The sequence below is a fragment of the Notolepis coatsorum genome (genome assembly GCF_963971535.1).
Source record: "Notolepis coatsorum genome assembly, chromosome: 8".
In the NCBI taxonomy this organism is placed as follows: domain Eukaryota; kingdom Metazoa; phylum Chordata; class Actinopteri; order Aulopiformes; family Paralepididae; genus Notolepis; species Notolepis coatsorum.
In genome coordinates this window covers 82,510,711-82,536,405 of record NC_140172.1, presented here as the reverse complement: position 1 = coordinate 82,536,405, position 25,695 = coordinate 82,510,711, and the positions used below count along the sequence as shown (strand labels likewise).

The window sequence follows — 25,695 nt, the reverse complement described above, 5'->3', positions numbered from 1 at the left end:
ATCATAACATATATGACACACATGACACAGAGACAGTACTGCTACATCTATACATTTATGACATACCAGATTTGCAAATACAGTACTGTTTGTGGTACAAAAAGAGTCCAGAAAAGAGAGTACATTTGACGTAGAAACTGTTGGAGGAGGTTGGGTAGGGATGGGTGGGGGATAGACTTACACTGTACAAGCAAAACTGTACATTGGAATATTGACAAAACCATACTTGGTCATTTATACTTATATTGAAATACACTATATAGCCTATACACCAACACTGAAATGACAGTGGATAAATAAATAAGAACTAAAGCTAATCGGTGGAAATAGACTGCATTAATATTCCATAACAAGTCTTGTGTGCGCCTACGAATGAACAGTAGCCTATAGGCTTATGGAATAATAAGCCATACTGTGTTCATTCATTACGCCCGCCGTAGGCTATATATATTATATGTCATTCATTCATTCATATACAGTACTGCGCGCGTGTTTGTGTGTCTGTGTGTGCGCGCGCGCTGCGGCAGGTGTGTACCGCGAGCTGTATATGATGCCAATACATTAATCTAATCTAGTTTTGATGGGCGCAAGCATGATTACGAAACCTAGCCGCATTTCTCGGAGACGCTCTCTGATTGGCACTGACTGACGCTAGGTTTCGTAATCACACGGCTCGCAAAGCACTTCCGCCATTCCATTTCACACAGCTGCGTCACCAGTTGCCTTATAAGGAACTATGGAGGCGGTGTTTTGTATGCAAATGAGCTGAACGGGAACGCGCTTTGGAGTTTACGACAGAATGCCATTCTCCAAGCAGATATCAGATCATATAATTTCTGCGACCGTTTCAGCCACTTAAGACATATCTCCAGCAAGTTCAGGACTCGGAGTGTACTTGTCATAGATTATGTCTCAGTGGTTCCAAGATAAGTCTTCCAGAATATATCTTTGGAAAATTTTCGGGAATGAGACCCACTGCTCCTGCTTGCAGTTGAGATAGCGGACAATTTCGGCTTGTTGCATGTTGGCGCTGTCTCGCAGATAATACATATGAAAAGAATAATTTGATATGTGTGTGACTGACTGTGTATATATATATTAGTGCTGTCAATCGATTAAAATATTTAACTCGATTAATCGCATGATTGTCCATAGTTAACTCGCGATTACCGTAATCGCAAATTAATCGCATTTTTTATTTTTTTTTATTGTTCTACCTTAAACAGATCTTTTTCAAGTTCCAAGTTTTAATACTCTTATCAACATGCGAGTCAACAAATGCTTGCTTTATGCAGCCATTTAACACAAAAGGATGACCCTCATGCATTGCAAATTTGCATCAAATTCAAAACAGAGTGATGCACAAAAAAATAATAATTTAAAACAATGAATAAAGTGTGCATGAAATAATAGGGGAAAGAAAACGTTAGGAACTTGTTACATTCACCCACACAAGGGCTGATTATGGTAATCACACCCCTCCTCTCTCTCACACACACTCTCCCAGCTCCCTTTCTCTCTTGCCCCTTCCTCATCTCTCTCACCCCCCTCTCTCTCTATATCACACACACACACACACTTCAGAAACAAACATAGCATCAATGAGAGCATCAATAATACACCTGAGTGAAGTCTAGTAAAAAAAAAAAAAAAAAACTTTAGTTAATCGTGAGTTAAAAAAAATGGTGGCGTTAATAGAGCTGCATAGTTCAGGGTTTTATTTCAAAGTAGGTTTACAGATGCAAGTGTTTTTTCTCCTTTTCTGTGTTTTATTTCAAAGTAGGTCTACAACATGGTAGTCTTTTTTCAAAGTGGACTACTTTTATTTTATAAATGTTCCACAAATAAGGGAAGGACTCAAATATACCTGAATAGTTCAGGGTTTTATTTCAAAGTCGATCTCCTCTTCTGTTTTTTATAAAAAAAATAGGTCTACACAGCCAGTATTTTTTCTCCACTTCATAAGAGTTTGAGGTTTTCCTTTGTTATAACAGGTAAAAACAGCAATTAAAAAGTCAAAATTTTTCTTTTTGTTGCTTTATAATCCCATTAATGCAACAAACTGTGTGCTATAAGTATAAAGTATAATAAATCGCAAATGACTTTGGGTATGCAATTGTCAGGCGTTTTATGCTAAATGTGGGGTATGCTTTGGGATATATAAAATGTTATACACTGTTATCTTCATTTTAAGGGTAAATAGGTTGTGCGGCTCCCTGAGCATTTTATTTTGTGGGACGGGGGAAAAGTGTCTCTTTTGATAGTAAAGGTTGCTGACCGCTGGTCTAGTGTGTTCATTAGATGGGTGAAATCCTCTTTCAGTGCCTATGTGCCTGTTTTCTGAGGCAGTTAGCCTCTGGTATGCGTGCCATTAGCGTTAGCCACGCTTCTAGGCTTCTTTTCTTTTGGAAAGAATGATACATTTCTATTTAATTTTTTTTATTAAAATTTGTATTCGACTAAGAGGTTGGCAGTCGACTACGGCTCCTTTCGATCGATTAGTCGTCTATTCGACTAATAGGGGTCAGCCCTAATATATATATATATATGTTGTTCTAAATAAATAATAATAACTTTATTTGTATAGCACCTTTCATACAGTTCAAGCATACAGTTTCATTGCAGTTCAAAGTGCTTTACATCAGTAAGATGTAAATAATAATAAAGTAATAATAAATTATTTATTTATTAAATATTAAGTTTGGATTTTTTTTACAACTGAGGTAGGTAGATTACATTTTTAGAGACTAAAGTACCGAAAAAAGGTACCGTTGGGTACCGGTATAGATTCACAGGTACAGGTACCGTATCGGTTCAAATGTGAACGGTACCCATCCCTAGTCATGACTATAAATGTAAAACGTAATTGTTAATGATACAAATAGTCAAATATATTATTATTATTATTTAATTCCGAGGATGTCTGTAGAATCGACATCTATCTACTGTACGTGGACTGCCTTTCCACGTTCGTAAATCCTGTTCGTAGCTACGAACAAATCTCCAAAAAGAAACTGTTCAATCATGGTAAAATCGACCAGAGAAGTTCGTAAGTGGAGTTACGAAGAAACTAGTTTGTAACTTTCTCGTAAGTCTGTTCGATCATGAGGTCCAATGTCTCTGGAATACAACATGTTGCACCTTCAAAACGCCCCACAACATACTGAACTACATAGAAGTGTTGTCATCTTTCAGAGACCGCTAGGACTAACATTTACCCTCAATTTTGATTTCAATGGACAATGGTGGAAATATATTTGAATAAAATACTTGTCGTTGACCGATTTAAAAGATATAATTCAGGCCCTTGGCCTGCTGTCAGCTTATGTGCACAGTTTCATCCAAATCGGATCAGAACTGTAATAGTTATGGCTGACAAACACAGACGCACACGGACAGGAGTGAGTAAAAGACACAATTAGACGATATATGGATATATTGCCCATCCCTACTAGCGGTGTTTAAGCAAAATACCTTCAGGGAAACCGGAGTTGACAAGAATGTTCTTCAGCTGGACCTTGGCCTCCCAGGTCATCCTCAGGGTGGACATGTTGAGGCGCTTGTGTTCACAGAAGCGAATCTCCGCATCCTCTCCGCCAATCCTAGACAGAAAGGTGCCAGCAGCCATAGAATGTCACTACCGATGTATATACATACTGGGCTGTTCCAATATATACTTTTATACGTATTCTTATGTCTGCACTTTATGCATTGCTTTTATTCTGTCAACTGTATGCACATTTTATGCCTATGTTAATTGTATGCTATTTGCTGTGGGGCACTTTGGGCTGCTGTCCATGTGTGAAAGAGTTATTATTTATTATTATTATATTGTAAAAAATGTATGCATTGAAATGTCTAAGTCTCGACGACATTGAAAATGAGGGTGACCTCAATTGTCCTTTTAGAGAAATAAAGGTTTGAATGAATACATACTGTATGATACAGGGATGTCCCAATATATACATAATACCGCTGTTCATACCGCTATAGTGTCTTCAGTACTCATATTTATTTATAGTCAGTCTCTGTCCTGCTATAATACTACTGTTAATATGTCCACACAGCTCAGTTTTCATATTGTTCATACTGCACCACTCACTTTACTGCTGTTGCTACTGTTGTTGCTACCTACTTACCTTGTACTATCTTGTACTTTTTATATTACATCTTATAGTATATTATCGGACTGTGAAGCTCTGTATCCCCCCCCCCCCCCCCCCCCCATGCTGCTCTGACACTTGAATTTCCCCAAGGGGATTAATAAAGGATCATCGTATCTTATCTTTATGGGACAGGGCTGTCCCATTACATAATGTAGGGACATGGCTGTCCCCATCTTTTGGGCTTCGAAGCTTTAGTCAGTGAATAATCATTCTTCCCGTCCTTATCTGGTTTCAAAACTAATGTACCGTAATTTCTCTAATAGTAACCGGGTCTCAAATACAAGCCGGGTCTCTATTAATGGCCGGGTGCGCTCTTGAGCTAAGCAATTATAAGCCGGCCTCCTAATACAAGCCGGGTTACTAATATACTGAGCTGCATACTGAGCTAGTTACTTGATTTCACTTTGAAAACGTTGAAATGACCAGTGACCACCTGCAATTGCACTGTTTACTATTTTATACAGTACTTGGTTTCAATAAATGAACCCAGTACATTTTACTGGGTTCAAACTGACACAAAATGTTGATTTATTCATTATGATCCGTTTGAAAATTTGAAATATAGGCCTCCCTCTTATACAGGCCTCCTCCTAATACAAGCCTGGTACCCGCTACAGTTGAAACAAATACAAGCCGGGGTTACTATTAGAGGAATTACGGTATTTCGTATTATAGAATATTATTATTTCTATAAGTTAGTTCTTAGACGGGGGCTTCCGGTTTCCGCTCAGGTCAGATGGCTGCTTGCTCAGCGACCACTTCACTTTATTCATTATAACGACGTTAATTTCACGCCATACGCTTATAGCGCACATCGTAAGGATGACCAAACAAATATCGAACCCGACAGGAACGTTAAATGAGGCAGACAGAGATTTTATCAGAACTATATTCCGCGAGGAACTTGAAGCTAGCACGCTGAAGCTAGCTAACAGATTGGACTCATTCCAAGCAGAGCTAGCAAACGTGACCACGCGGCTCTCGGGAATGGAAGAGGAGGTGACCACGGTCAAGAATAATTTTTAGTCGATATCTCAGCTATTACAGACAAGATGTTTATTTATGAACAAAAGGTGGCCGACCTAGAGGACCAAAATAGGAGGTGCAATATCCGAGTCTACGGCTTTCCCAAAAGCGTCGAGGGTGATGCGCCGATTCAATATCTGGAACGGATGATTCCCAAATGGTTCCTGTCCATCGCCCCTCCGGAGATTGTGCGTGCCCACAGAATTTTCAGAAAAGGTCCCCCGGAGAAGGGTGAACGTCCCCGCGCATTCATATTCTGCTGCCTGCGTTTCACTGCATGCCAGTCTCTTCTGCGAGAGGCCAGGAAACATCGTCCGACCGTGGATAACCATCCACTCAGATTCGCCGCAGACTTCAGCGATTACACCGCCAAACGCCGCAGAGCCTTCTCTCAGGCTATGGACTATGCCTGTGAAAAGGGCATCGAAGTTTTCCTACTCTATCCAGCCACCTTGAAAGTCAAGATGGGCCAAGGTGTTGTTACATGCAACAGTCTCTTCACCTCGCCGACTGAGGCGCTACACTTCCTACGGAGCGGCATGGTATCCTCCCTGGCCGAGGGGGACAGACCCCCCTCGGCGGAGCCGGCTGTGGGAATCGGGGTGTAACAGGCCTGGTCCTGGATGGCCTTCCCGGCAGAGGGGGATGGACCCTCCGTCTACGTGAATCAGGGTATAACGGGCCATGAGCCTGTTGAAGCTAAGTACAAGGCGTGCTTGTTATATCACAGCTGTATTATCTCAATGGGTATACATATTGACCTCCTTCAAGTTTCACTCAGACGAGCTGTGTTTTAATGTATCTGCTTTTTATCGTCTGCACATTGAACTCTGCATAGATTTCTTATGCGTATTGACTTTTTTCAAGTTTCACTCAGACGAACTGTGTTTTAACGTATCTGCCGGCCGAGGGGGATGGACCCCTCTCGGCAGAGCTGTCTACGCGAATCAAGGTATAACAGGCCCTGAGCCTGATTAAGCTAAGTTCAAGGTGTGCTGGTTATCCAACTCTCCTAGCTAACACTACCGTTACCACGCGCCTACCATAACTTTTTGGTTCAATAGAGCGGTAATGCTCAAGGTTTATCTCAGCTGTATTATCTCATCGATGGGTTTGCATATTGCCTTTTTTCAAGTTTAACTCAGACGAGCTGTGTTTTAATGTATCTGCTTTTTATCGTCTGCACATTGAACTCGGCATAGATTTCTTCTCTCTGTTGAGCGAAGTAGGTTCCTTTTTCTAAATTGTTATAATATACCTTACACAATCTTTGGTATGGTTAAGTTACGTAATGTTGCTGTGGTTGTTATGCTCAGTCATAGTGGCCAACTGATGTTTGATCGATATTGGACAAGTTATCTGATGGGGGGGAGGGGGGTGGGAGCGTTGCTTTTTGTTTCTTTTCATTCGACTCGCTCTATTTTATTTTTGTTTTCACGCTCGGAACTCAATAGGACCTTAACAAGTGGATATGTATCTGTTATAGTGCTCTACTCCAAACGAATTACATTGTCATACTGCAGCCTTTTTAGACTATGGCTAATTTAAATATCTTGATCTGGAATACAGGGGGTCTTAATTTTCCGCATAAACGCACAAGTGTACTAACGTTGCTAAGAAGGAAGGAGGTGGACCTTGCTTTACTGAGTGAAACGCACCTTTTAATGGCTGATAATGCAAGACTGGCAAATAGATTTTACCATAACATAAGTTCTTCTTCTTTTGGCACTAAGTCCCGTGGGGTAGCCATAATAGCGAAGCGAAATTTGAATATTAAACTGTTAGATGTGTGGTCTGATGCAGATGGTCGAATTACTATTGCTAAAATGGAATACTCTAACCGAAAAATTGCTCTGGTCTCTGCATACGCCCCTAATTTGTATGACGCTAACTTCTATGCTGTACTCACTGCAGCTATGTTGAAACTACCTGATTACTCGTTTATAGTGGGAGCTGATTTTAATGCAGTTTGGGATCCATTGATTGATAAATCAAATCGCACTGAAACCTTTAATCAGAAACAAGCTTCAACTGCCCTACAGGCCTGGTCCAGGGACACAGGGGTAATTGATATGTGGCGTTCGCTCAACCCATCCGCAAGAGATTACTCTTTTTTTCTCCTCGAGACATAAGACCTTTTCCAGAATTTATTATGTTTTCTCTTCCCTGCGTCTCTTCGATAGCTTTGATGTTGACTTAATGCCCATTGCACTATCAGACCACAAAGGTATCCTTCTCAAGGGTTCTCAGTAAAATAACGTCCCGCGCCCCTAGATGGCGCTTTAACTCAACGCTGCTGAAAAACGGAGTTTAACTTGCAATTTAAAGAGAAGCTCACTGAATTCCTGCAGTTCTATGGGATTCGGTTAAGGGTTTTATTAGAAGTAACACTACTCTCTTTGCATCTAATCTCCGCAAGGGACGTCTCTCCAAGTTGGTGGAATTGGAAAAGCTTCATGCCACGTTGATGTCCTCTATGCAGCACAACTACTCTAGCCGACTGGAGCTTCAAATTAAGGTGGTGAAAAAAGAGATTAACTCTCAGCACTACTACTTTCACGGCTCCAGGCCTAGCCACCTACTATGAAGATACGGGCCAGTGAACAATTTGCTGATATCCCTTCCATTAAGAACTAACAGGGGGAGGTAACCACCAATCAACGATACATTTAGCTCTTTTTATTCCAACCTGTACAAATCAGAAGTGGTCTTTGATCATACTAAGCTGGAGGACTTTCTTAACCAAATCAACTTACCACAGGTCTCAGAAGATGACGCTAAACGGTTAGCTGCACCTATCACACTAGATGAGCTTAGGGAGGCGATTACTGATATGCAACGGGGCAAGGCTCCTGGTTGGGACGGCATTCCACCGGAACTCTATCTTGCTTTCTGGGATGTACTCTGTCCCTTATTACTTTCAATGATTTTACACTCAGTCGAAGAGGGCAATTTTTCCAGAGATGTCAATATGGCGCTTATATCTGTTTTTTTTTTTTTTTTTGATTTTCCATTATTCAAAACATACACAAATGACAATACTGAGACAATTACAGGACAGTAATAACAGCAACAATAACAACAACTACATGTGGGTGCCTATATACTCCTATGGTAAATGGTTGTAAATGTGTAAGATAAAGTGATAGAGGTCCCTACATATGTAAACAAACACATCAGGAAAACAGAAACAAACTACAACAAAAAAAAACAGAACAAAAAATACCAATATTTTCAGAGACATTGAGAGATACAGGATGTCCTCAACACATCTTTAACACATCTTTACCAGAATGGAGCTAGCTTATATCTGTTTTACTCAAGAAAGATAAGGACCCCACCAAATGTGGCAGCTATAGGCCCTTAAGTCTCCTCGGCGCCGATCTCAAGCTATATGCCAAGGTTCAAGCCATCCGACTTCAAAAGCATAGGACATCTCTAGTTCACCTTGATCAAACTGGCTTTATAAGAGGCCGCCTGGTTACTGACAATATCAGACGGTTACTGCATGTGATTGATGCCAGCAAGGATGTCACAGTCCCTACAGCTGTCATGTCCTTGGACGCAATGAAGGCCTTTGACAGATTGGAGTGGTCTTATTTGTGGGCAGTTCTTAGAAGGATGGGGTTAGGTGAGGGGTTCATTCATATGATCAAAGTTCTCGACACAGGGCCTTCAGCCATGATCTTAACAGGGAAGTTCTGCTCGTACTCTTCTCTGTCTCGCGCTCTTCTAGACAGGGTTGTCCTCTTAGTCCCGGACTTTTTCGCCTTATCCCTCGAACCTCTAGCTCAATACATAAGACAATCCCAGATTATATCCCGTTTCAATTCAGGGCACACATCACCATATCAGTTTATACGCAGATGATGTACTCTTATTTATGCAGAATCCCGCCATCTCTCTACCTCATCTTCTCAGCGTAATATGATTTTGGCAGTCTATCTGGATTTAAGATCAACTGGCCAAAATGTGCCTTTCTTCCACGTAAGGAGACTGCGAAGGCTACCATCCTACCTGCAAACATACTTATGGTGGAGCACTTTAAATGTCTTGGGATTGAAATATTCCCCACTATTAGCCAGACAGTAAGGTATAATTACTCCAGCTTGGGTGACAGGATAACGAATGACTTCAACAGATGGTCCAAATAAAAAAAACTCTACAGGCCTGTGCGTCAATAATTTAAATTAATATTTTACCCAGAATTAACTTCAGCTCCATGCTCCCGTTACCTCCTCCTGTTGGTTACTGGCAAAAATTGCACTCATATAAATTCGTCTGGAACAACAAAGCCCGCGCTTAAAGAGATCCACTGCCCAGAGGAGTAAACTCGACAGGGGTTTAGCATTTCCAGAATTCAAATATTACTTTCAAGCTTTTTCTTTGAGACCATTGATCACCTGGTTTGATTCTCAAGCAGCCGTATCCTGGCGACCATTGGAGGAGAAGATAGTATCCCCACATAGACTTCAAGATATAGTGTATACCAACATATCAATTAAGCAATGCAATTTACGATTTGGCCCTCTTATCACACATGTGATCAAGACTTGGCGGTGAAGGATGTCGAGGTTTTTCAAAGTGTATATAATGTAAAATATTTGTGGATGACAGCTATAGCCATCTCAGAGAAGGACTGAATATAGAAAAGAATGGTCAGAGAGAGAGGTTGACATCAATAGAACGGACATTTAATGTGTGTTAAAGGTGAATAGCAGTTGTCATGACAGCGCGTCACATAGCAACAAGAAGAGAGGCCGGGCCTATCCTTGCTATGGCGAGAATATAGAAAAGTGAGTTTTTTCTGGGTGTAAGGCAGACTGAGATACAAACCACACAGAAGAAAAGAAGCTTGATGAGAGACTTTGAAACTATTCCCCCACCCCCCTCCTCGCGGGGAAAGGGAGGGGAGGACTGATGTGGCACGACCACAGAGAAGGCTTTTGGAATAACAGCCAGGCCGCGATGACCACCGAGCGGGGTGAAAGGAGAGATCATTAGAATAATGAATTTAGTTTCTTCCCAAGACTTTTCAAGGACAATTACAGAATTGGTTTCCACCTGATTACGAGGTTTGTTTATGGAATAAACAACGTTTGTCGAAGAAAGGTATCACGCTGTCGGTGTCGAATTCTTATGATTACGGATTGCATTAAAGGGGAATGACAAAGATTGTACAGCCAGTGTGAGAAGACGTCGGAGAGAGAAATAAACAACACAGAAACTACACGAACCAACCGATGAAGAGGTGATGAGTGGCTGATTATGATCAAAATCCAATAGCGGGACACCCAGAAATTGTGTACCAACAGTCATCGGTGGCATACGCATTCCCCTCTATTTAATAACAGTCTACTCCTTATTGGACAACAGCCTATTAAGTTTCCTAGATGGGAAAAGAAAGCCATCCACACAGGGGATATCTTCGATAACTCTGGTCTCCGCTCTTTCCAGGATCTATCCAACGGGTATGATCTCCCCGGAACTTCCCTTTTCTTTTATTTACAAATAAGGGCAGCTCTGAAGGCTCATGGCGTTCCATGGGACGCTCCACTAGAACGTCACAGATTTCACAAATTCTTTTATGACAAGGAGACATCGAGAGGCTTCGTTTCTGACTTTTATCGCCATTTACTTATGTCCTGGTATAAGGACCTCCCCCTGGATACGATTTGGAGAAAGGATGTCCCGGAGTTGGATGTAGATTTTGATTGGGATACAGTCTGGGAGAATGTCCGGCTATCCTCACGCAACCCAGATCACCAACAGATTCATCTAAATTTTGTTCACAGAACTTATCTGACCCCTAAACGATTGAATCTAATGGGTCTCAGACCTGACTCTCGATGTACCTTATTGTCCAAACGGTGCCACCGGAACATTTATGCATATGTACTGGAATGTCCTCCTGTTGAGCTATTCTGGGAAAATGTTACCTCTCAGCTCTCAGATATTTTCTCTCTGACCATACCCGTTTCTCCTTCTCTATTGCTGTTGAATGACGTTTGTCAATTGCCGACCTCTACACATGTGAAAAGGCTGATTCTAGCCGGCCTCACAGCCGCCAAAAAAAATTTATTGCCTCACGATGGATACACCCAGACAAACTATGCCCGAAGGTATGGATTATCTTGATGTGATCCATCTGGAGATATCCACTGCATGCGTTATAAGGGTTAATGAGTCTAATATCGCGATCTGGTTGGCAGCTGTTGCAAAGCTAAAAGAGAACTCTCGATTACTGAATAATATATTATGTATGAAACTCACGTTGAGGTCCTGGGGTGAGTGGGGGGGAGAGAGCGAGTGCCAGGGTTCGAAATTAACGGGGGCTTGGGGCAAAATGCCCTCGAAAATTGACCAAATGCCCTCGAACATCAGTTAAGGGGGGCAAAAAAAGCCCCCGACAGTTTACTAATTATATATATAATTATATATATGCTCTACAGTGCGAGCATTTCCCTCGTATTGCCCCTAATAATATGTGTGTGTGCAAACCGGAAAAATCATTTACTTGCAGTGTGCGAGACAGACGAGTGATTGTGAAGATTACAAAACAGCTCCGCTGTTAATAGTTCAGATTGAAACTGGACTGAAATTCAGTTTTTGGGTGGAATGTTTGTTCCAAGGAGGAGGGAGGCGGGGCCCGCTGCGTGTTACAGGCACTTGAGGTGCTGCGAACACAGAGAGAGCGCTCTGCTCTCATCAAGCATTACACTGCTATCTTAACGTTAGCAAGCTAAGCATCTGCATAGCGCGACCTGTGTTCTGTGTAACATTAAGTAACTTGTGTTCGGCGGGGAAAGACCATTCCATTTGTAACACAACTCCAAAAGAATAACATCCAAATCCGATCCCGATGCGCATTTCCTTCATTCCACAGCGCTGAGCGCGCAACGTATTTCATTGATCGATCTGGCCAGAGCCTATACTCACAAACGTTGCGTGTGTGGGGTTTTTCATCAATTTGAAACAAGCTTCTTGACTGTTGGAATTAGGGATGTTAAAAATAAAATATCTAATAATATTATTCAATATTAGACATTCATTGATCCAGAGGCAACCGGTTATTATATCAAGACAACAACACAACTTGCCCTCACTCAGGGACAATAATATTTAATCTATTTAGATAGAGTATGTATGTATTATTTACAGATAATTGAAGGTACCTCAAAACATGAAACCAAGCCATGATGTCACACATCGTGTGCGTGTGTGTGTGTTACTTGAACAATTGTCACTGTGCTCCTAAATTTCTGTGTGCTCCTAAATTTGTATTTAGATTTAATTTATTAACATTTTATTTAGGAGCACATGTGCTCCTTGGGAAAAAGGTTAGCGTAGAGCCCTATATATGGAGACATTAACATTACGTTATCAAACATAGGGACGAAGACTGTAAAAAAAGTGTCAACAATGTTTTATAATCTTTATGTTAATTTTCATTATAAAAATGTTGTGCCCCCGAAATAAAAAAAAAGCCCCCGAAAAGCAATTAAGGGGGGCAAAAAAAGCCCTTGAAAAAAAATGTTAATTTCTAACCCTGGCGAGTGCCCATGTCCACTTGTTTTTGTTTTGTGTTTTTTGTGTATTTGATTATGTATATGTTGTGGGATCACTGCACGGCTCACTGCATGTGAGCCGGACCATCAAGACCTCCTGATTTTACAGTTTGCAGTTTTGTAATCTCTAATCTGCCTTGTTGCTGTGTGGATGGGTTTTTGGGCCCCTTTGGCTGTGGGTCTGGTGGTCGTGGGCTCGGACTGGGGGGGGCCGTGGTTCGGGGTCTCGGCGAGTCGAGGTGTTAAAGAGGCACGATGCTTTGGCTCGCTGGGGCGCCGGACTCTGGGTCCTCCGGGGTTGGGGTTCATGGCTGCCGTGTCTGGAGATGGAGGGGGCTCAAGAGGCTCACTATATAGTAATTGTTTTATTTTTCCTGTTGCTTTACTTGGTATATTAAATTGTATTATGTCTATTCCCTTTCTTTTTATTTCATTGAATTATTAGGTCAGTATGTTTTTTTTATTTAAATTTTTTATTATTGTATCATTATTATTATTGTTGCCGTGTCTGTCCGGTGATGTTTTGTTTGTTATTGTGGTGACTGTAATGTGCTGTGTTTTGTTTCATGTAAAAAAGTATAAAAAAAAAAAAAAATTAAAAATCTTAGACCACATTTTGGAGTTGAAAAAAAAACAAAAAAAACATCATCATCATTTGAATGTTATAATTTTGGCATCCAATACCATGGCAGCGATGGAAACTTGGAAGCATTTGCGTCAGTTTAAAATAGACCCACCTGACGTCGTCCCAGGCCTGGAAGACGGACAGTAGAGCCACATGGTCGGAGAAGCGGGTGCCGGCGAAGTTGCGGTGGACGAAGCCGAGCCTCCTCCCCTCGTTGATGAAGGGCTCGGGGAAGCAGGAGGCAGCGGAGATGGTGCACAAAGCATCACCAACACTAGAGGACAAACCACCAGAGGTTAATGCTGCTGCTGTGATGGCATGATGGTTTCGGTTTCAAAAGTGGTCACAGAACACCGATCTCTCCACACACACACACACACACACACACACACGCACACACGCTGACCTTCGAAAACTTTTTTGGCATTCGAAGCTTCGGGGCCGAGATTCGATTTTAATTTGAAGCTTCGAGATAAAAAGATAAAAAAAAACATTTACATTTTTTTTTTTATGTTGTGGGACTTGTACAGCACTTTGTTCAACTTTGTCAGTGTTGTAAAGTTTAAACCTTTTAAAAGCTTAGAAAAACAAAACACTTTGCTTTCATGAAATATTGTAAGCAGTCATTTGAGGCTTTATAAAAGCAGCACAATGAACACAAATCTGTCAGTGCCGAGTCCAACCTTATCTTAAATAACAAACAGCATTGCTTGTTGTAGTTAACTCATTGACCGCCACGCTTAAGTGTGCCAGAGGGCGCTAGAGCACCACCGCTTTAATCAATGGGAGAAGTGGGAGATTTGAGAGTGCTTAAAATATATCTTAAATTATGGCTATGGGTCTAATACACTCGTCGATTATCAGTGAGTTGCTTGCAGTCAACATGTATAAAACGGATAGTTTTTTCATCTGTACATTTCCGTTTTATACCGTTTTGAATACGAGTATAGTTGGTGATTTCTAGTAATTCCAGAGAAAGACGCGATAATAGCCCTTTAGTGGAATACACAAAACACGGAATTTTTTGGCTGATTATCGAATCTTCCTGAAATCAACGCTAGATCATCATTATTGTCCTTCCTCGTGCAGACATGAAATGGCCCTCGTAGCGTAGCGCAGTGCCCCCCCCCCCCCCCCCCCCACCTCTGCACCCAACGGAAAACAGCCACATACACACACAGATACAACGTCAATCGGGTAGAAATACATGATCAACGATCAAATTTATATATAATGTTCTTACCTTGTATCTGATGTAATGCAAGAAATAATCCAATTATCTGATCGCCATTTGAAGTACTGGGCGCGGAGGTCCGTGCCACGCTCAACAGCATTGCATATGAGAGGGGGGGGGGGGCAGCGTCGGAAATGTATCGTTGAAATCAGGTTACCTCGTCTGATTATTTAAACCACGCCCGCATGGCTTGGATCGTCCCATAAAAAAAACTATACCATTCCCAGTGGAGTGCAATACCAGGGGGCGGTATTTGCCCTTTTGCGAGCTCAGACCCATTCCCAACGATAACATCAGGCTGGATGGATGAAAATGAATAGATATCGCTAATAAAAGAAATAACGACCAAAACCCGACTATACTTGTGATTGCCGCCAGCTATTAAGACAGGTCCCGTTGTAGCTGGGCCAAGCGTTAAAAGATACGACTGTGTGACCTTGTTTGTAGAGCTAAATCTATATTCTATATTATAGCCATAGGTACATTGCTATAGTCATTAGACAGTTTCTTCCCGTCAACATGCAAAAAAGAGATAATTTTTCCATGCATACATTCCCGTGTTATACCGTGGTGAATATAAGTATAATTTCAGAGTGGTATGGGGTAATTCCTGAAATGCTGAGTTATAGCCATATAGGTAAATTCTACTATTTGCGTTGGCGTTTCTTGCCTGTACACGCTAGTATTCCCGAATCAAATTTATACAGTAGGTATTGTGTTTAATCATAAATGCATGAAAGGTGGGGGGTGGGGGGGTCGTTTCTGATTATTGATTACCAGTAACGGCATTAGTATTGAACGCTAAAAACGCTGATCAGCTGATCGGTATAAAAACATTGCACAATCGAGCCAGAATTTACGTCAGATAGTCCTTACCTGTGGCCGGGAGTATTCCAAAAATAATATTCCAATTGTTTGATCGCCATCTGGTACATCCAATGTCGATTTGGTCCACGGCATAATCAATCACAGCATATGGATCGGATGTCCCCTAGACGTTTGGATGCGACCGATTGAACCTCTAGCCTTGCCTCTACTGAAAATCTGTGCCTGTAGACCTTTGCAGTGTAACACAAGGGACTGGAACAGGGTTTACTGCAGCTCGATACCGCCACCTGGGGGAATCTGGCAGGTACTGCACCCTCTGCGTCTCAGTAGGCCTTCTAACGGCAACATACGGGTCCCTGGCATTGAATAGGATATTAAAATCGAAAAAAATTAAAAACTAGCAAAACCCGAGATATCTCGGGTCTTGGCGCCCAGTGCATGGCGAGTTAACCCGGGATATCTCGGGTTTGGCCCCGAATGAGTTAACAAAGAGAGGCAGGGTTGATTAGAAAAAAAAAATATATATATATATATATATATAGAATTCTTTTATCTTTTATATATATATATTCGGGAAAAAAAATTCCCATTCGAATTCCATGCCCATCGAACGAAGCTTCGAAGTATTTAAGACAGCCCTACTACAGGTCACTTTAGGAAAAAGCAAAGGTCACTTTAAAAAACATAAATGTATGTTACATATAGCATAACTGTTACAAAGGATCAGATTAAACCGAATATATATATTTATTTATTGATATATATTGCATAGTATTTGTATATCGTTTGATATCCCCTGTATATTCCTTGTACATATACACGGAATATCCCTTTAGCCCAGACCATAATAGTTCATTCTCCTATTGGACAGCGGTCCACCGGCGCCAGGGACCGGCCTCCGGAGTCAGGTTCAAAGTCACCGTCAAGACGTGTCTGGACATGCCCGGCCTTGCCCAGGGATACGCGACAGAAATGAGATTGGAACTAGTTTGTTCACCGTGCGTATAAATACGGCGCAGGTGAATATAGAAGCCCCTTACCCCCTTCGTCCTTTTAGTATGAGTTACCAATAAGTTGAAGCCTCACCCACGATACAACGTGCGGTGAAGTATGGCCTGTTTGGCCCCAGAATAGAGCATTGAGACCGCGTGCGAATTAATAACTGAATTGTCAGAGTTTGGCGCTATACCGTCGAGTGCGACATATTTCTATTAAGTCAATAATAGTCTATTTGTGTATAGTGTATCGTGCGGTTAAAGTTCTACAGTGACCAGCATCTCCAACGCTTCCTCGTATTAGCTAGAGTTCTTATCCAGGCTGGGCTGACCACATGGCGCTTTCACCCGAGGAGACCTAGACGAGAACCGTATGGACATGTACACTGGATTAATCTACCCGCCGACTACATAGCCCTTTGCGGCTGGAATATATTTGCTTTGGTCCTGTGATTTATGGAGCGGATAATCGCCGACGCCTGCACGTGTTGGATTTACCCCGCGAGGAGTCAAGTCGAGTCGGCGCCTCAGAGAGCCTGAGGCCGACTAGCTTTCTTCACTGTGGAGCTACAGTCTACAAGAGAACCAAGCTGTATTCGTCTGTGGATCAAGAGGCTACTGCACCGGCTTCTGTACCTGAAGTCTCCTTAGTCATCGTTGACCAGACGTTCTACTACCGACAGATCTTCTACCCCTGCTGGCTTACAACCAGGGGGAACCCCTTCCAGTATCTCCCGCTATATTACTAGTGTACCATAGATATAATTCCCTAAGATTCAGGTTGTATAATTACCTCCTGCGTAACCAGAGAATGGACATTCATTATTGATTTGCCTACGCATATTCCTTTGCCTTACAAGTGCATACAAAGAATAATGTAAAGTATCCTATGTACCTTTTGCTCCATTAAATACTTGATTATACCTTTGTTTGGAACCGATTTCATTGTGGGAAGTGTTCATCATATTCATATATCGTGTACTGTATGGCCAGTAATTAAAGTACATAAAGCGGTAGTGGTTTAATGATACCATACTTATCAATACAGTCAGGGAATTGTACCCCTCAGTTACAATTGGTCCTTCGAGCCGGAGGGTAACTAGTGTAATATTAATATAGCGGTATTAATATTGACATGGCCTATGATGAACACTCCACAAAACGGTTCTCCTAAAGTAGATCGCCGCAGCGTAGACGGCAGACACCTCAGTACTTAGAGGATTACGTTGCCAATATACTACCTAGCCTTCTACAGACGGTAAACGCGGAAAAAGTAGATAGTAAAATTATGTCCGACCCTATCGCCCAGGCTACCCCGCCAATAGAGGCCCTAGTGGGTTCTAACGTAACTGACCAAGCTCACGGTAGGGACCAGGAGGGACCTGACACGACTTTACCCCCCGCCAAGACCGAAGAAGTAGTCCCCGGGGAGCTCCAGGATAAAGACAGCTCTCCAGGGATGGAACTCTACCCACTACAAGAAGAGGAAAGCACCCCGGAGATGGATCTCCAGGACTCGCCACAGGAGAACAGATCTCCAACGAGTACTGCCAGGAGCGGATCACCTCAACCAGCGTCTTCCCCCAGCGGGGCGGACAAGATGCTGGCACAGGCATTCCTCGCCAGCCTAGCAGCCTCTACAGAGCGCGATCGACTCCAAGCACAGATGCTTAGCGAGCGCGAACATTCTTCCATGGAAAGAGAACGTCTTCAAGCGCAGCAACGGAGCGACGAAGATCGTATACGTCTAGAGATTAGACGCCTTCAGACGGAAGAGAATATGGTAAGAGACCGGGCCGAAGCAGAGCGCGCCGCCGCCGAAGCAGAGCGCGCCGCCGCCGAAGCCCAGCGCGCCGCTGCCGGTGCCCAAAGAGAAGCAGAGCGCGACATCGCTCTCACCAAGCGCGAAGCCGAGCGCGACCGATTACAAGCGCAGATAATGGAGCAGCTGATCGCCAGGGCGACACCCCCTCCCTCCGCACGGGGTTCCAGGGCCTCGTCAAGACACGGGTCAAGGGCACCCTCCCCTACCCGATCAAGCGACCCTGAGCCCGACCACCAGAGAGAGCCTATACCCCCCTCCGAACTCCTTCCCCGACCGGTCCACGCGAGGACCAGCTACAAGGAAGAAACGGTCTACACCGCGGAGAGGCTAAATAGACGACTACAGGATCTAGAGGACCTGCCAGAGCAAGAAGAAGAGGGAGAGGAGGAGAGTCAAGCCCGACAGCAGCACAGAACTCCACAGGACCAGGAGGTCCAGTACAGCCCAGGCTCTACCCCCGCGGCTCTGCGCTACAGACCCCCGACTCAATTCACGGGTGAGCTTGACGCACGACCAGCCCCGAGGAATAGCACCTGGATACGCGGGCCATGGTACCCAGCAGGTACCAGCCCACCAAGAGGCGTAAGAGGAGACTCGCCTAGGAGGCCTCTCTTCCAACGCTCACCGATGTGCCAGCCATCCATGGCATCATACATTGGCACACCGACGTTTCCGGACTTCACCCACGAGAACAGAGCACAGTACACGGAGCTACGAATGTGCTTAGAGACAATGATGTCCGATGTAGCTGACGAACCGTACAAGTATGCTATCCTACTGAAGCACCTCAAGGTGCCCCGAGCGCACAATATAGCGCTGGCCTATGCCACCTCTACTACCCCATACACAGCGGCTCTAGCAGCACTCGACCAAAGATATGGACGCATATGGGATTACGTAATACAGGAGATAAGGCATATTGACCGCCTACCCCCAGCCACAGACAATCGCTCACTAGATGACCTGTCTATCAAGGTACAATCCCTGGTAGGGATGCTGGGGGCGCAAAGAGAAAAGGGTATGCACGAACTGTACGCGAACTCTAATGTCGAGAGGATTTTAGAGAAGCTTCCGCCCGCCCGACAAGAGCGCTTCAGGCGGCAAAGAGACCACCGTGATCCTAACGGTCCCGAGCCATCCCTCCTAGACCTAGCCGACTTCCTGGCGAGAGAAGTCAACAGCCTACGGTTGGATACGTTCATGCGGAGCACCCCAAGCTCCAGAGAGGGACCTAAGAGAGCAAACGATGGCCGAAGATTGGTGACCGTCATGCACCAATCAGAACCAGTACCGAGCAGCAAGAACCACAGTACCCCCTCGATGAAAGAGAAGTGGAAGATGGTGTGCCCGTACTGCGAGAAAGAACACTGGTTGTCACAATGTGACACGTTCAAGAAGATGACCGCCGACGAGGTGGGTCAATGGATAAAGTCCAACCGACGCTGTTACCGATGTGCGCGCAGTCACATGGCAGCCGACTGCCGCTTAAAGAAGAGGTGTAGTCGGTGTGACGGAGCCCACCTAGATGTCCTAGATGTAACAGAAGAAAGCCTGCACCCTCAAGCAGCACAAAGGCAAGTGTTATGTACATTGACCCCGCCAGCAGCGGGGGCGCCCGAGTGCTCTTAAAGGTGGTCCGCGTAACACTGAGTTACCAAGACAAGGTCATGGACACTTACGCCGTCCTTGACGACGGGTCAGAGAAGACCCTTCTCCTCGCATCCGCTGCGGCCCAGCTGGGGCTGCGGGGGAGCGAAAACCAGATGACGATTCGGACAATAAGAAGAGATCTAAAGACGATAAAGGGCGAGAATGTCTCCTTCACTATCGCAGCAAGCGGGCAGCCAGAGAGACGGTATAGGATTACTAATGCTTTCACCAGCCAAGAAATAGGCCTGTCGCAGTACACCTACCCCATCGCCAAGCTGATGGATAAATATGTGCACCTGCGTCAACTACCTATCCCGCTCATAGACGGTGCCACCCCGACCCTGCTGATAGGCTCCGACCACGCAGACCTCATAGTCCCGATAGACCGGGTCCACACAGGGCCCAGAGGCTGTCCTGCAGCAGTCGAGACCCGCGTAGGATGGACATTACAAGGCCCCCTCGCTAAGTCTCTTAACCGAACAGCAGCCACTAGCTGCCTCCACTCCAGAGTGACAGAAGAAGACACCACCCTCCTACAGCATGTCGAGAGGCTATGGACACTAGAGACCATGCCCTTTAAGAACGAAAAGAAAGACATTCGTTCCAAGGAAGACATTTACGCTATAGCCCTCCTCGAGCAAGGGACAAAGAGAGTCAAAGTCAACGGAGTGATGAGATACGCAACTCCACTCCTGAGGCGAGAGGGTATGCCTACCTTCCACGCCCCAAAAGAAGCGACGGAGCGGTATCTATTGAACACAGAGCGGCGCCTAGCCAGAGACCCCGCTCAAGAGACTGTGTACCGCGCTGAGATTAACAAGCGAATCACAGCGGGACACATAAAGAAAATTGACTGGCGACGTCGTGCGCTGCTCCGCGCCTCCCTGATCAAAGACGGCTTTGATCTCCGGCAGCGGGCCAGCAGCGACCCCCCAGTATTGCGCAGCCTCTCCCCAGAGGACAAGCCCCTGCTGCGGTTCCTATGGAGAGAGAGGATCGGGGATGAGCGACCAGCCATCTATCAATGGGAAGTCCTCCCTTTCGGAACCACATGCAGCCCATGCTGTGCTACGTTTGCACTGCAAAAACACGTCGCAGAGGACCCAGCAGCTGATGAAGAGGTCCGAAAAAGTGTAGAAAATAGTTTCTACGTGGACAACTGTCTGCAAAGCGTCTCGACGCCAGAAGAAGCCGAGGCCCTTCTACTCAAGCTCCGCGCCTCCCTGATCAAAGGCGGCTTTGATCTCAGGCAGTGGGCCAGCAGCGACCCGCAAGTATTGCGCAGCCTCTCCCCCGAGGACAAGGCAGCAAGCAGCGAGACCTGGATGGCGACCATCCCAGGAGAAGCCCAAGAAATGACATTAGGACTAGTCTGGCGCTTCAAAACAGACTCGCTCCATTATAAACACACACCCCTGACCAAGGAGCAGGGAAGGTCGACTGCACTACCGACCACCAGACGGAGTGTATACAGAACACTCGCCAGACAATATGACCCATTGGAATGTATTCTACCTTACACCACCAGGGCAAAGATGATTGTAAGAGCGTTATGGGACAAGGACCAGGGCTGGGACGACCCCATACCCGAACACCTTGCATCCACATGGAGAGAGTGGGAGACGGAACTCAGCTCACTCCCAGGTGTTAACATACGCCGCAGCTACTTCCCACCCACAGTGAGGCCGGAGACGTGCCAGATGGACCTGCACGTCTTCAGCGACGCCTCCGAAGTAGCCTACGGTTCGGTGGCCTACTTGCGTGCCCGAGAGGAGGGAGGAGAAATACATACTGCTTTCATCCTGGCCCGCTCAAGAATAGCCCCACGAAAGCAACAATCTATCCCGCGTCTAGAGCTCTGCGCAGCCCTAGCAGGAGCGCAACTCGCCACGTTAATCCAACGTGAACTCACCATTCCGGTGCAAAGAACAATCTTGTGGTCAGACTCCACGACAGTACTCACATGGATCCGGTCTGATTCGTGCAGATACAAGGTCTTCGTGGGAGTCAGAGTCACAGAGATTCAAGATTTAACAGAAGTAGCAAGCTGGAGGTATGTGGACACAAAACACAACCCAGCTGACGTCATCACCCGGGGAATGTCCCTGGATGACCTCACCCGTCACAACCTATACAGTGACGGGCCAGAGTTCCTCAAGCTCCCGGAAGAAGAGTGGCCTACACCCACCCCACGGGAAGCGAGTAAAGAGGAGGCAGAAAACAAGAAATCTATGTTCTGTGGGTTGAACACACTCGTCTCCACAGACCCCGACATAGACGATTGCCTCACCCTAGAGAGTGCGCAGCTAAAGACATTCCTGTGGCACCACCCAGAGGTTCAGCTCACTACTGACATTACTGCAGCTGACTACGAAGAAGCGGAACTTCTTCTACTACAACGAGCCCAGAGAGACTCGTTCCCCGATGAGCTAGACTGTCTACAGGGAGCAAAGCCCGTCCCATCAGACAGCAGACTGCTCCACCTAGCCCCCGAGAGCGACGCCCATGGTCTCATCAGAGTGGGTGGTCGTCTGCGGAGAGCTCCAGACTTACCGGATGACGTCAAGTACCCGATAGTCTTAAACAGCCGACACAAGGTCACAGAGCTGATCATAAAGGATTACGACGAGGATGTGCATCACGCCGGGGCAGAGAGAGTCTTCGCGGAGATCAGACGTCGTTATTGGATACTGCAAGGGAGAGAAGCAGTGCGGCGCTTCCAGCGAACCTGTCTAGACTGTCGTAAGTGGCGAGCGCAGCCCAGTATACCCCGGATGGCTGACCTACCTCCCTGTCGCCTCCGACTCGGCGACAAGCCTTTTCACTCCACCGGTATGGACTGTTTCGGCCCGCTGTATATAAAGAAAGGAAGAGGAACCGAGAAGCGGTGGGGTATTGTATTCAAATGCATGACCACCCAAGCGATGCATATAGAACTCCTTCCAACCATGAGCACAGACTCATTCCTTATGGCCTTCCGAAGATTCACATCGCGGAAAGGTAAACCGTCTATATTGTTGTCTGATCACGGGACAAACTTCAAAGGCGGAGAAAGAGAGCTGAGAGAGAGCTTCCAAGCTATGGGCCCAGAACTTAAGACCCACCTCGCTCCATACCAGATTGACTTCCAGTTTAATCCCCCGAACGCACCTCACTTCGGTGGAACTTGGGAACGAGAAGTACGTTCTATAAAGACAGCCCTGTACGCCGTGCTTGGGGCCCAGACCGTGGCGGAAGAAGTCCTAATGACAGTCCTCACGGAGATCGAGGGAGTATTGAACTCAAAGCCCCTCGGTTACGTCTCAAGTGATGTAGCAGATGTCGACCCAGTCACCCCCAACACACTCTTGATGGGGCGGCTGGACCCCGCGCTACCACAGACAATGTACAGGCCTGAAGAAGCGAACGGCCGAAGAATGTGGAGGTACAGTCAAGTATTGGCTGACAAGTTTTGGAACAGCTTCCTACTCCACTACCTACCGTCTCTACAGACCCGCCAGAAATGGGTGAAAGAGAGAGACAATTTGACAGAAGGAACAGTCGTCATGATTATCGACCAGTCACTACCCCGAGCTATGTGGCCGGCCGGCCGCGTAAGCAAAGTGATCACCGGTGCCGACGGAAAGGTCCGAGCAGCCGAAGTGCTCGTCCAAGGGCGGATCTACACCCGACCCGTGGCGAGGCCAATAGAACTGCCAAGGCTCCCCGATACCATCGATGACGACCATGACCCCATGACTTTGTGAACTGACCGACCCCTCACAACAGACATTGAGTAGTGGACAGTGCGGTTAATCTGTCTCTGCTTAGCTAATTAGGTGGGACTAATTAGGGGGCGGCTGTTACAAAGGATCAGATTAAACCGAATATATATATTTATTTATTGATATATATTGCATAGTATTTGTATATCGTTTGATATCCCCTGTATATTCCTTGTACATATACACGGAATATCCCTTTAGCCCAGACCATAATAGTTCATTCTCCTATTGGACAGCGGTCCACCGGCGCCAGGGACCGGCCTCCGGAGTCAGGTTCAAAGTCACCGTCAAGACGTGTCTGGACATGCCCGGCCTTGCCCAGGGATACGCGACAGAAATGAGATTGGAACTAGTTTGTTCACCGTGCGTATAAATACGGCGCAGGTGAATATAGAAGCCCCTTACCCCCTTCGTCCTTTTAGTATGAGTTACCAATAAGTTGAAGCCTCACCCACGATACAACGTGCGGTGAAGTATGGCCTGTTTGGCCCCAGAATAGAGCATTGAGACCGCGTGCGAATTAATAACTGAATTGTCAGAGTTTGGCGCTATACCGTCGAGTGCGACATATTTCTATTAAGTCAATAATAGTCTATTTGTGTATAGTGTATCGTGCGGTTAAAGTTCTACAGTGACCAGCATCTCCAACGCTTCCTCGTATTAGCTAGAGTTCTTATCCAGGCTGGGCTGACCACATGGCGCTTTCACCCGAGGAGACCTAGACGAGAACCGTATGGACATGTACACTGGATTAATCTACCCGCCGACTACATAGCCCTTTGCGGCTGGAATATATTTGCTTTGGTCCTGTGATTTATGGAGCGGATAATCGCCGACGCCTGCACGTGTTGGATTTACCCCGCGAGGAGTCAAGTCGAGTCGGCGCCTCAGAGAGCCTGAGGCCGACTAGCTTTCTTCACTGTGGAGCTACAGTCTACAAGAGAACCAAGCTGTATTCGTCTGTGGATCAAGAGGCTACTGCACCGGCTTCTGTACCTGAAGTCTCCTTAGTCATCGTTGACCAGACGTTCTACTACCGACAGATCTTCTACCCCTGCTGGCTTACAACCAGGGGGAACCCCTTCCAGTATCTCCCGCTATATTACTAGTGTACCATAGATATAATTCCCTAAGATTCAGGTTGTATAATTACCTCCTGCGTAACCAGAGAATGGACATTCATTATTGATTTGCCTACGCATATTCCTTTTCCTTACAAGTGCATACAAAGAATAATGTAAAGTATCCTATGTACCTTTTGCTCCATTAAATACTTGATTATACCTTTGTTTGGAACCGATTTCATTGTGGGAAGTGTTCATCATATTCATATATCGTGTACTGTATGGCCAGTAATTAAAGTACATAAAGCGGTAGTGGTTTAATGATACCATACTTATCAATACAGTCAGGGAATTGTACCCCTCAGTTACAATAACTGTATATTGTATAGTAGTGTATATAGGACTCATTACCTTTAATTCGTAAACTTAGCATTGTATAGTATCTTATCTTAGTATCTTTATCATGTCTATCATCTATTCAATTTTATTCTGTCTGGCCACCTTCATTATCATATGTATGTGACTAATAAATCTTGAATCTTGGAATCTTTTGATTTGTTAATAGCCAGGTCTTCAAGGTCTTAGTAGCACAGTGTCTTATTTCAGTTGGTAGGATGTTCCAAAACTGAGTGGCTCTGACTGCAAAACAGGACTGACTGAAGGAGCTGGACCTAAACGGCACAGTACAGTCCCCTCTCTGGGTAGATCTTGTGGACCTATTACGAGATGTTTTTTTGTTTGACCATGTTGTTTGACGCCAAACGTATTTGACCATCGAAACGTGTATAGACATATACACTGGTAATCGCGATGGCGATGCGATCACTTGGAATGATTCTTCTTGGAATACTTTATGGCTAAGGTAAGGTACATTCTATGTCTATTTGACCGAATCTGAAACGTGTTTTTCTAACGATCACAGTTCTGTGTTTCACCGGACGAAAAACATG

The 25,695-nt window shown here is 45.0% G+C and overlaps 1 protein-coding gene across 2 annotated transcripts in view; it reads right to left on the bottom strand.

Moving 5' to 3' along the window:
- The window catches only part of dhx9 (DEAH (Asp-Glu-Ala-His) box helicase 9), a 221,995-nt gene that overhangs the window by 31,858 nt on the left and 164,442 nt on the right, over window positions 1–25,695 (bottom strand). For both annotated transcript variants that reach the window (XM_084320875.1, XM_084320876.1), the window contains 2 exons: window positions 13,498–13,659; window positions 3,475–3,602 (listed from right to left, as the gene is read on the bottom strand). In XM_084320875.1, the coding sequence (XP_084177001.1) occupies window positions 3,475–3,602; window positions 13,498–13,659 (290 nt within the window). The remainder of the gene's footprint in view (window positions 1–3,474; window positions 3,603–13,497; window positions 13,660–25,695) is intronic.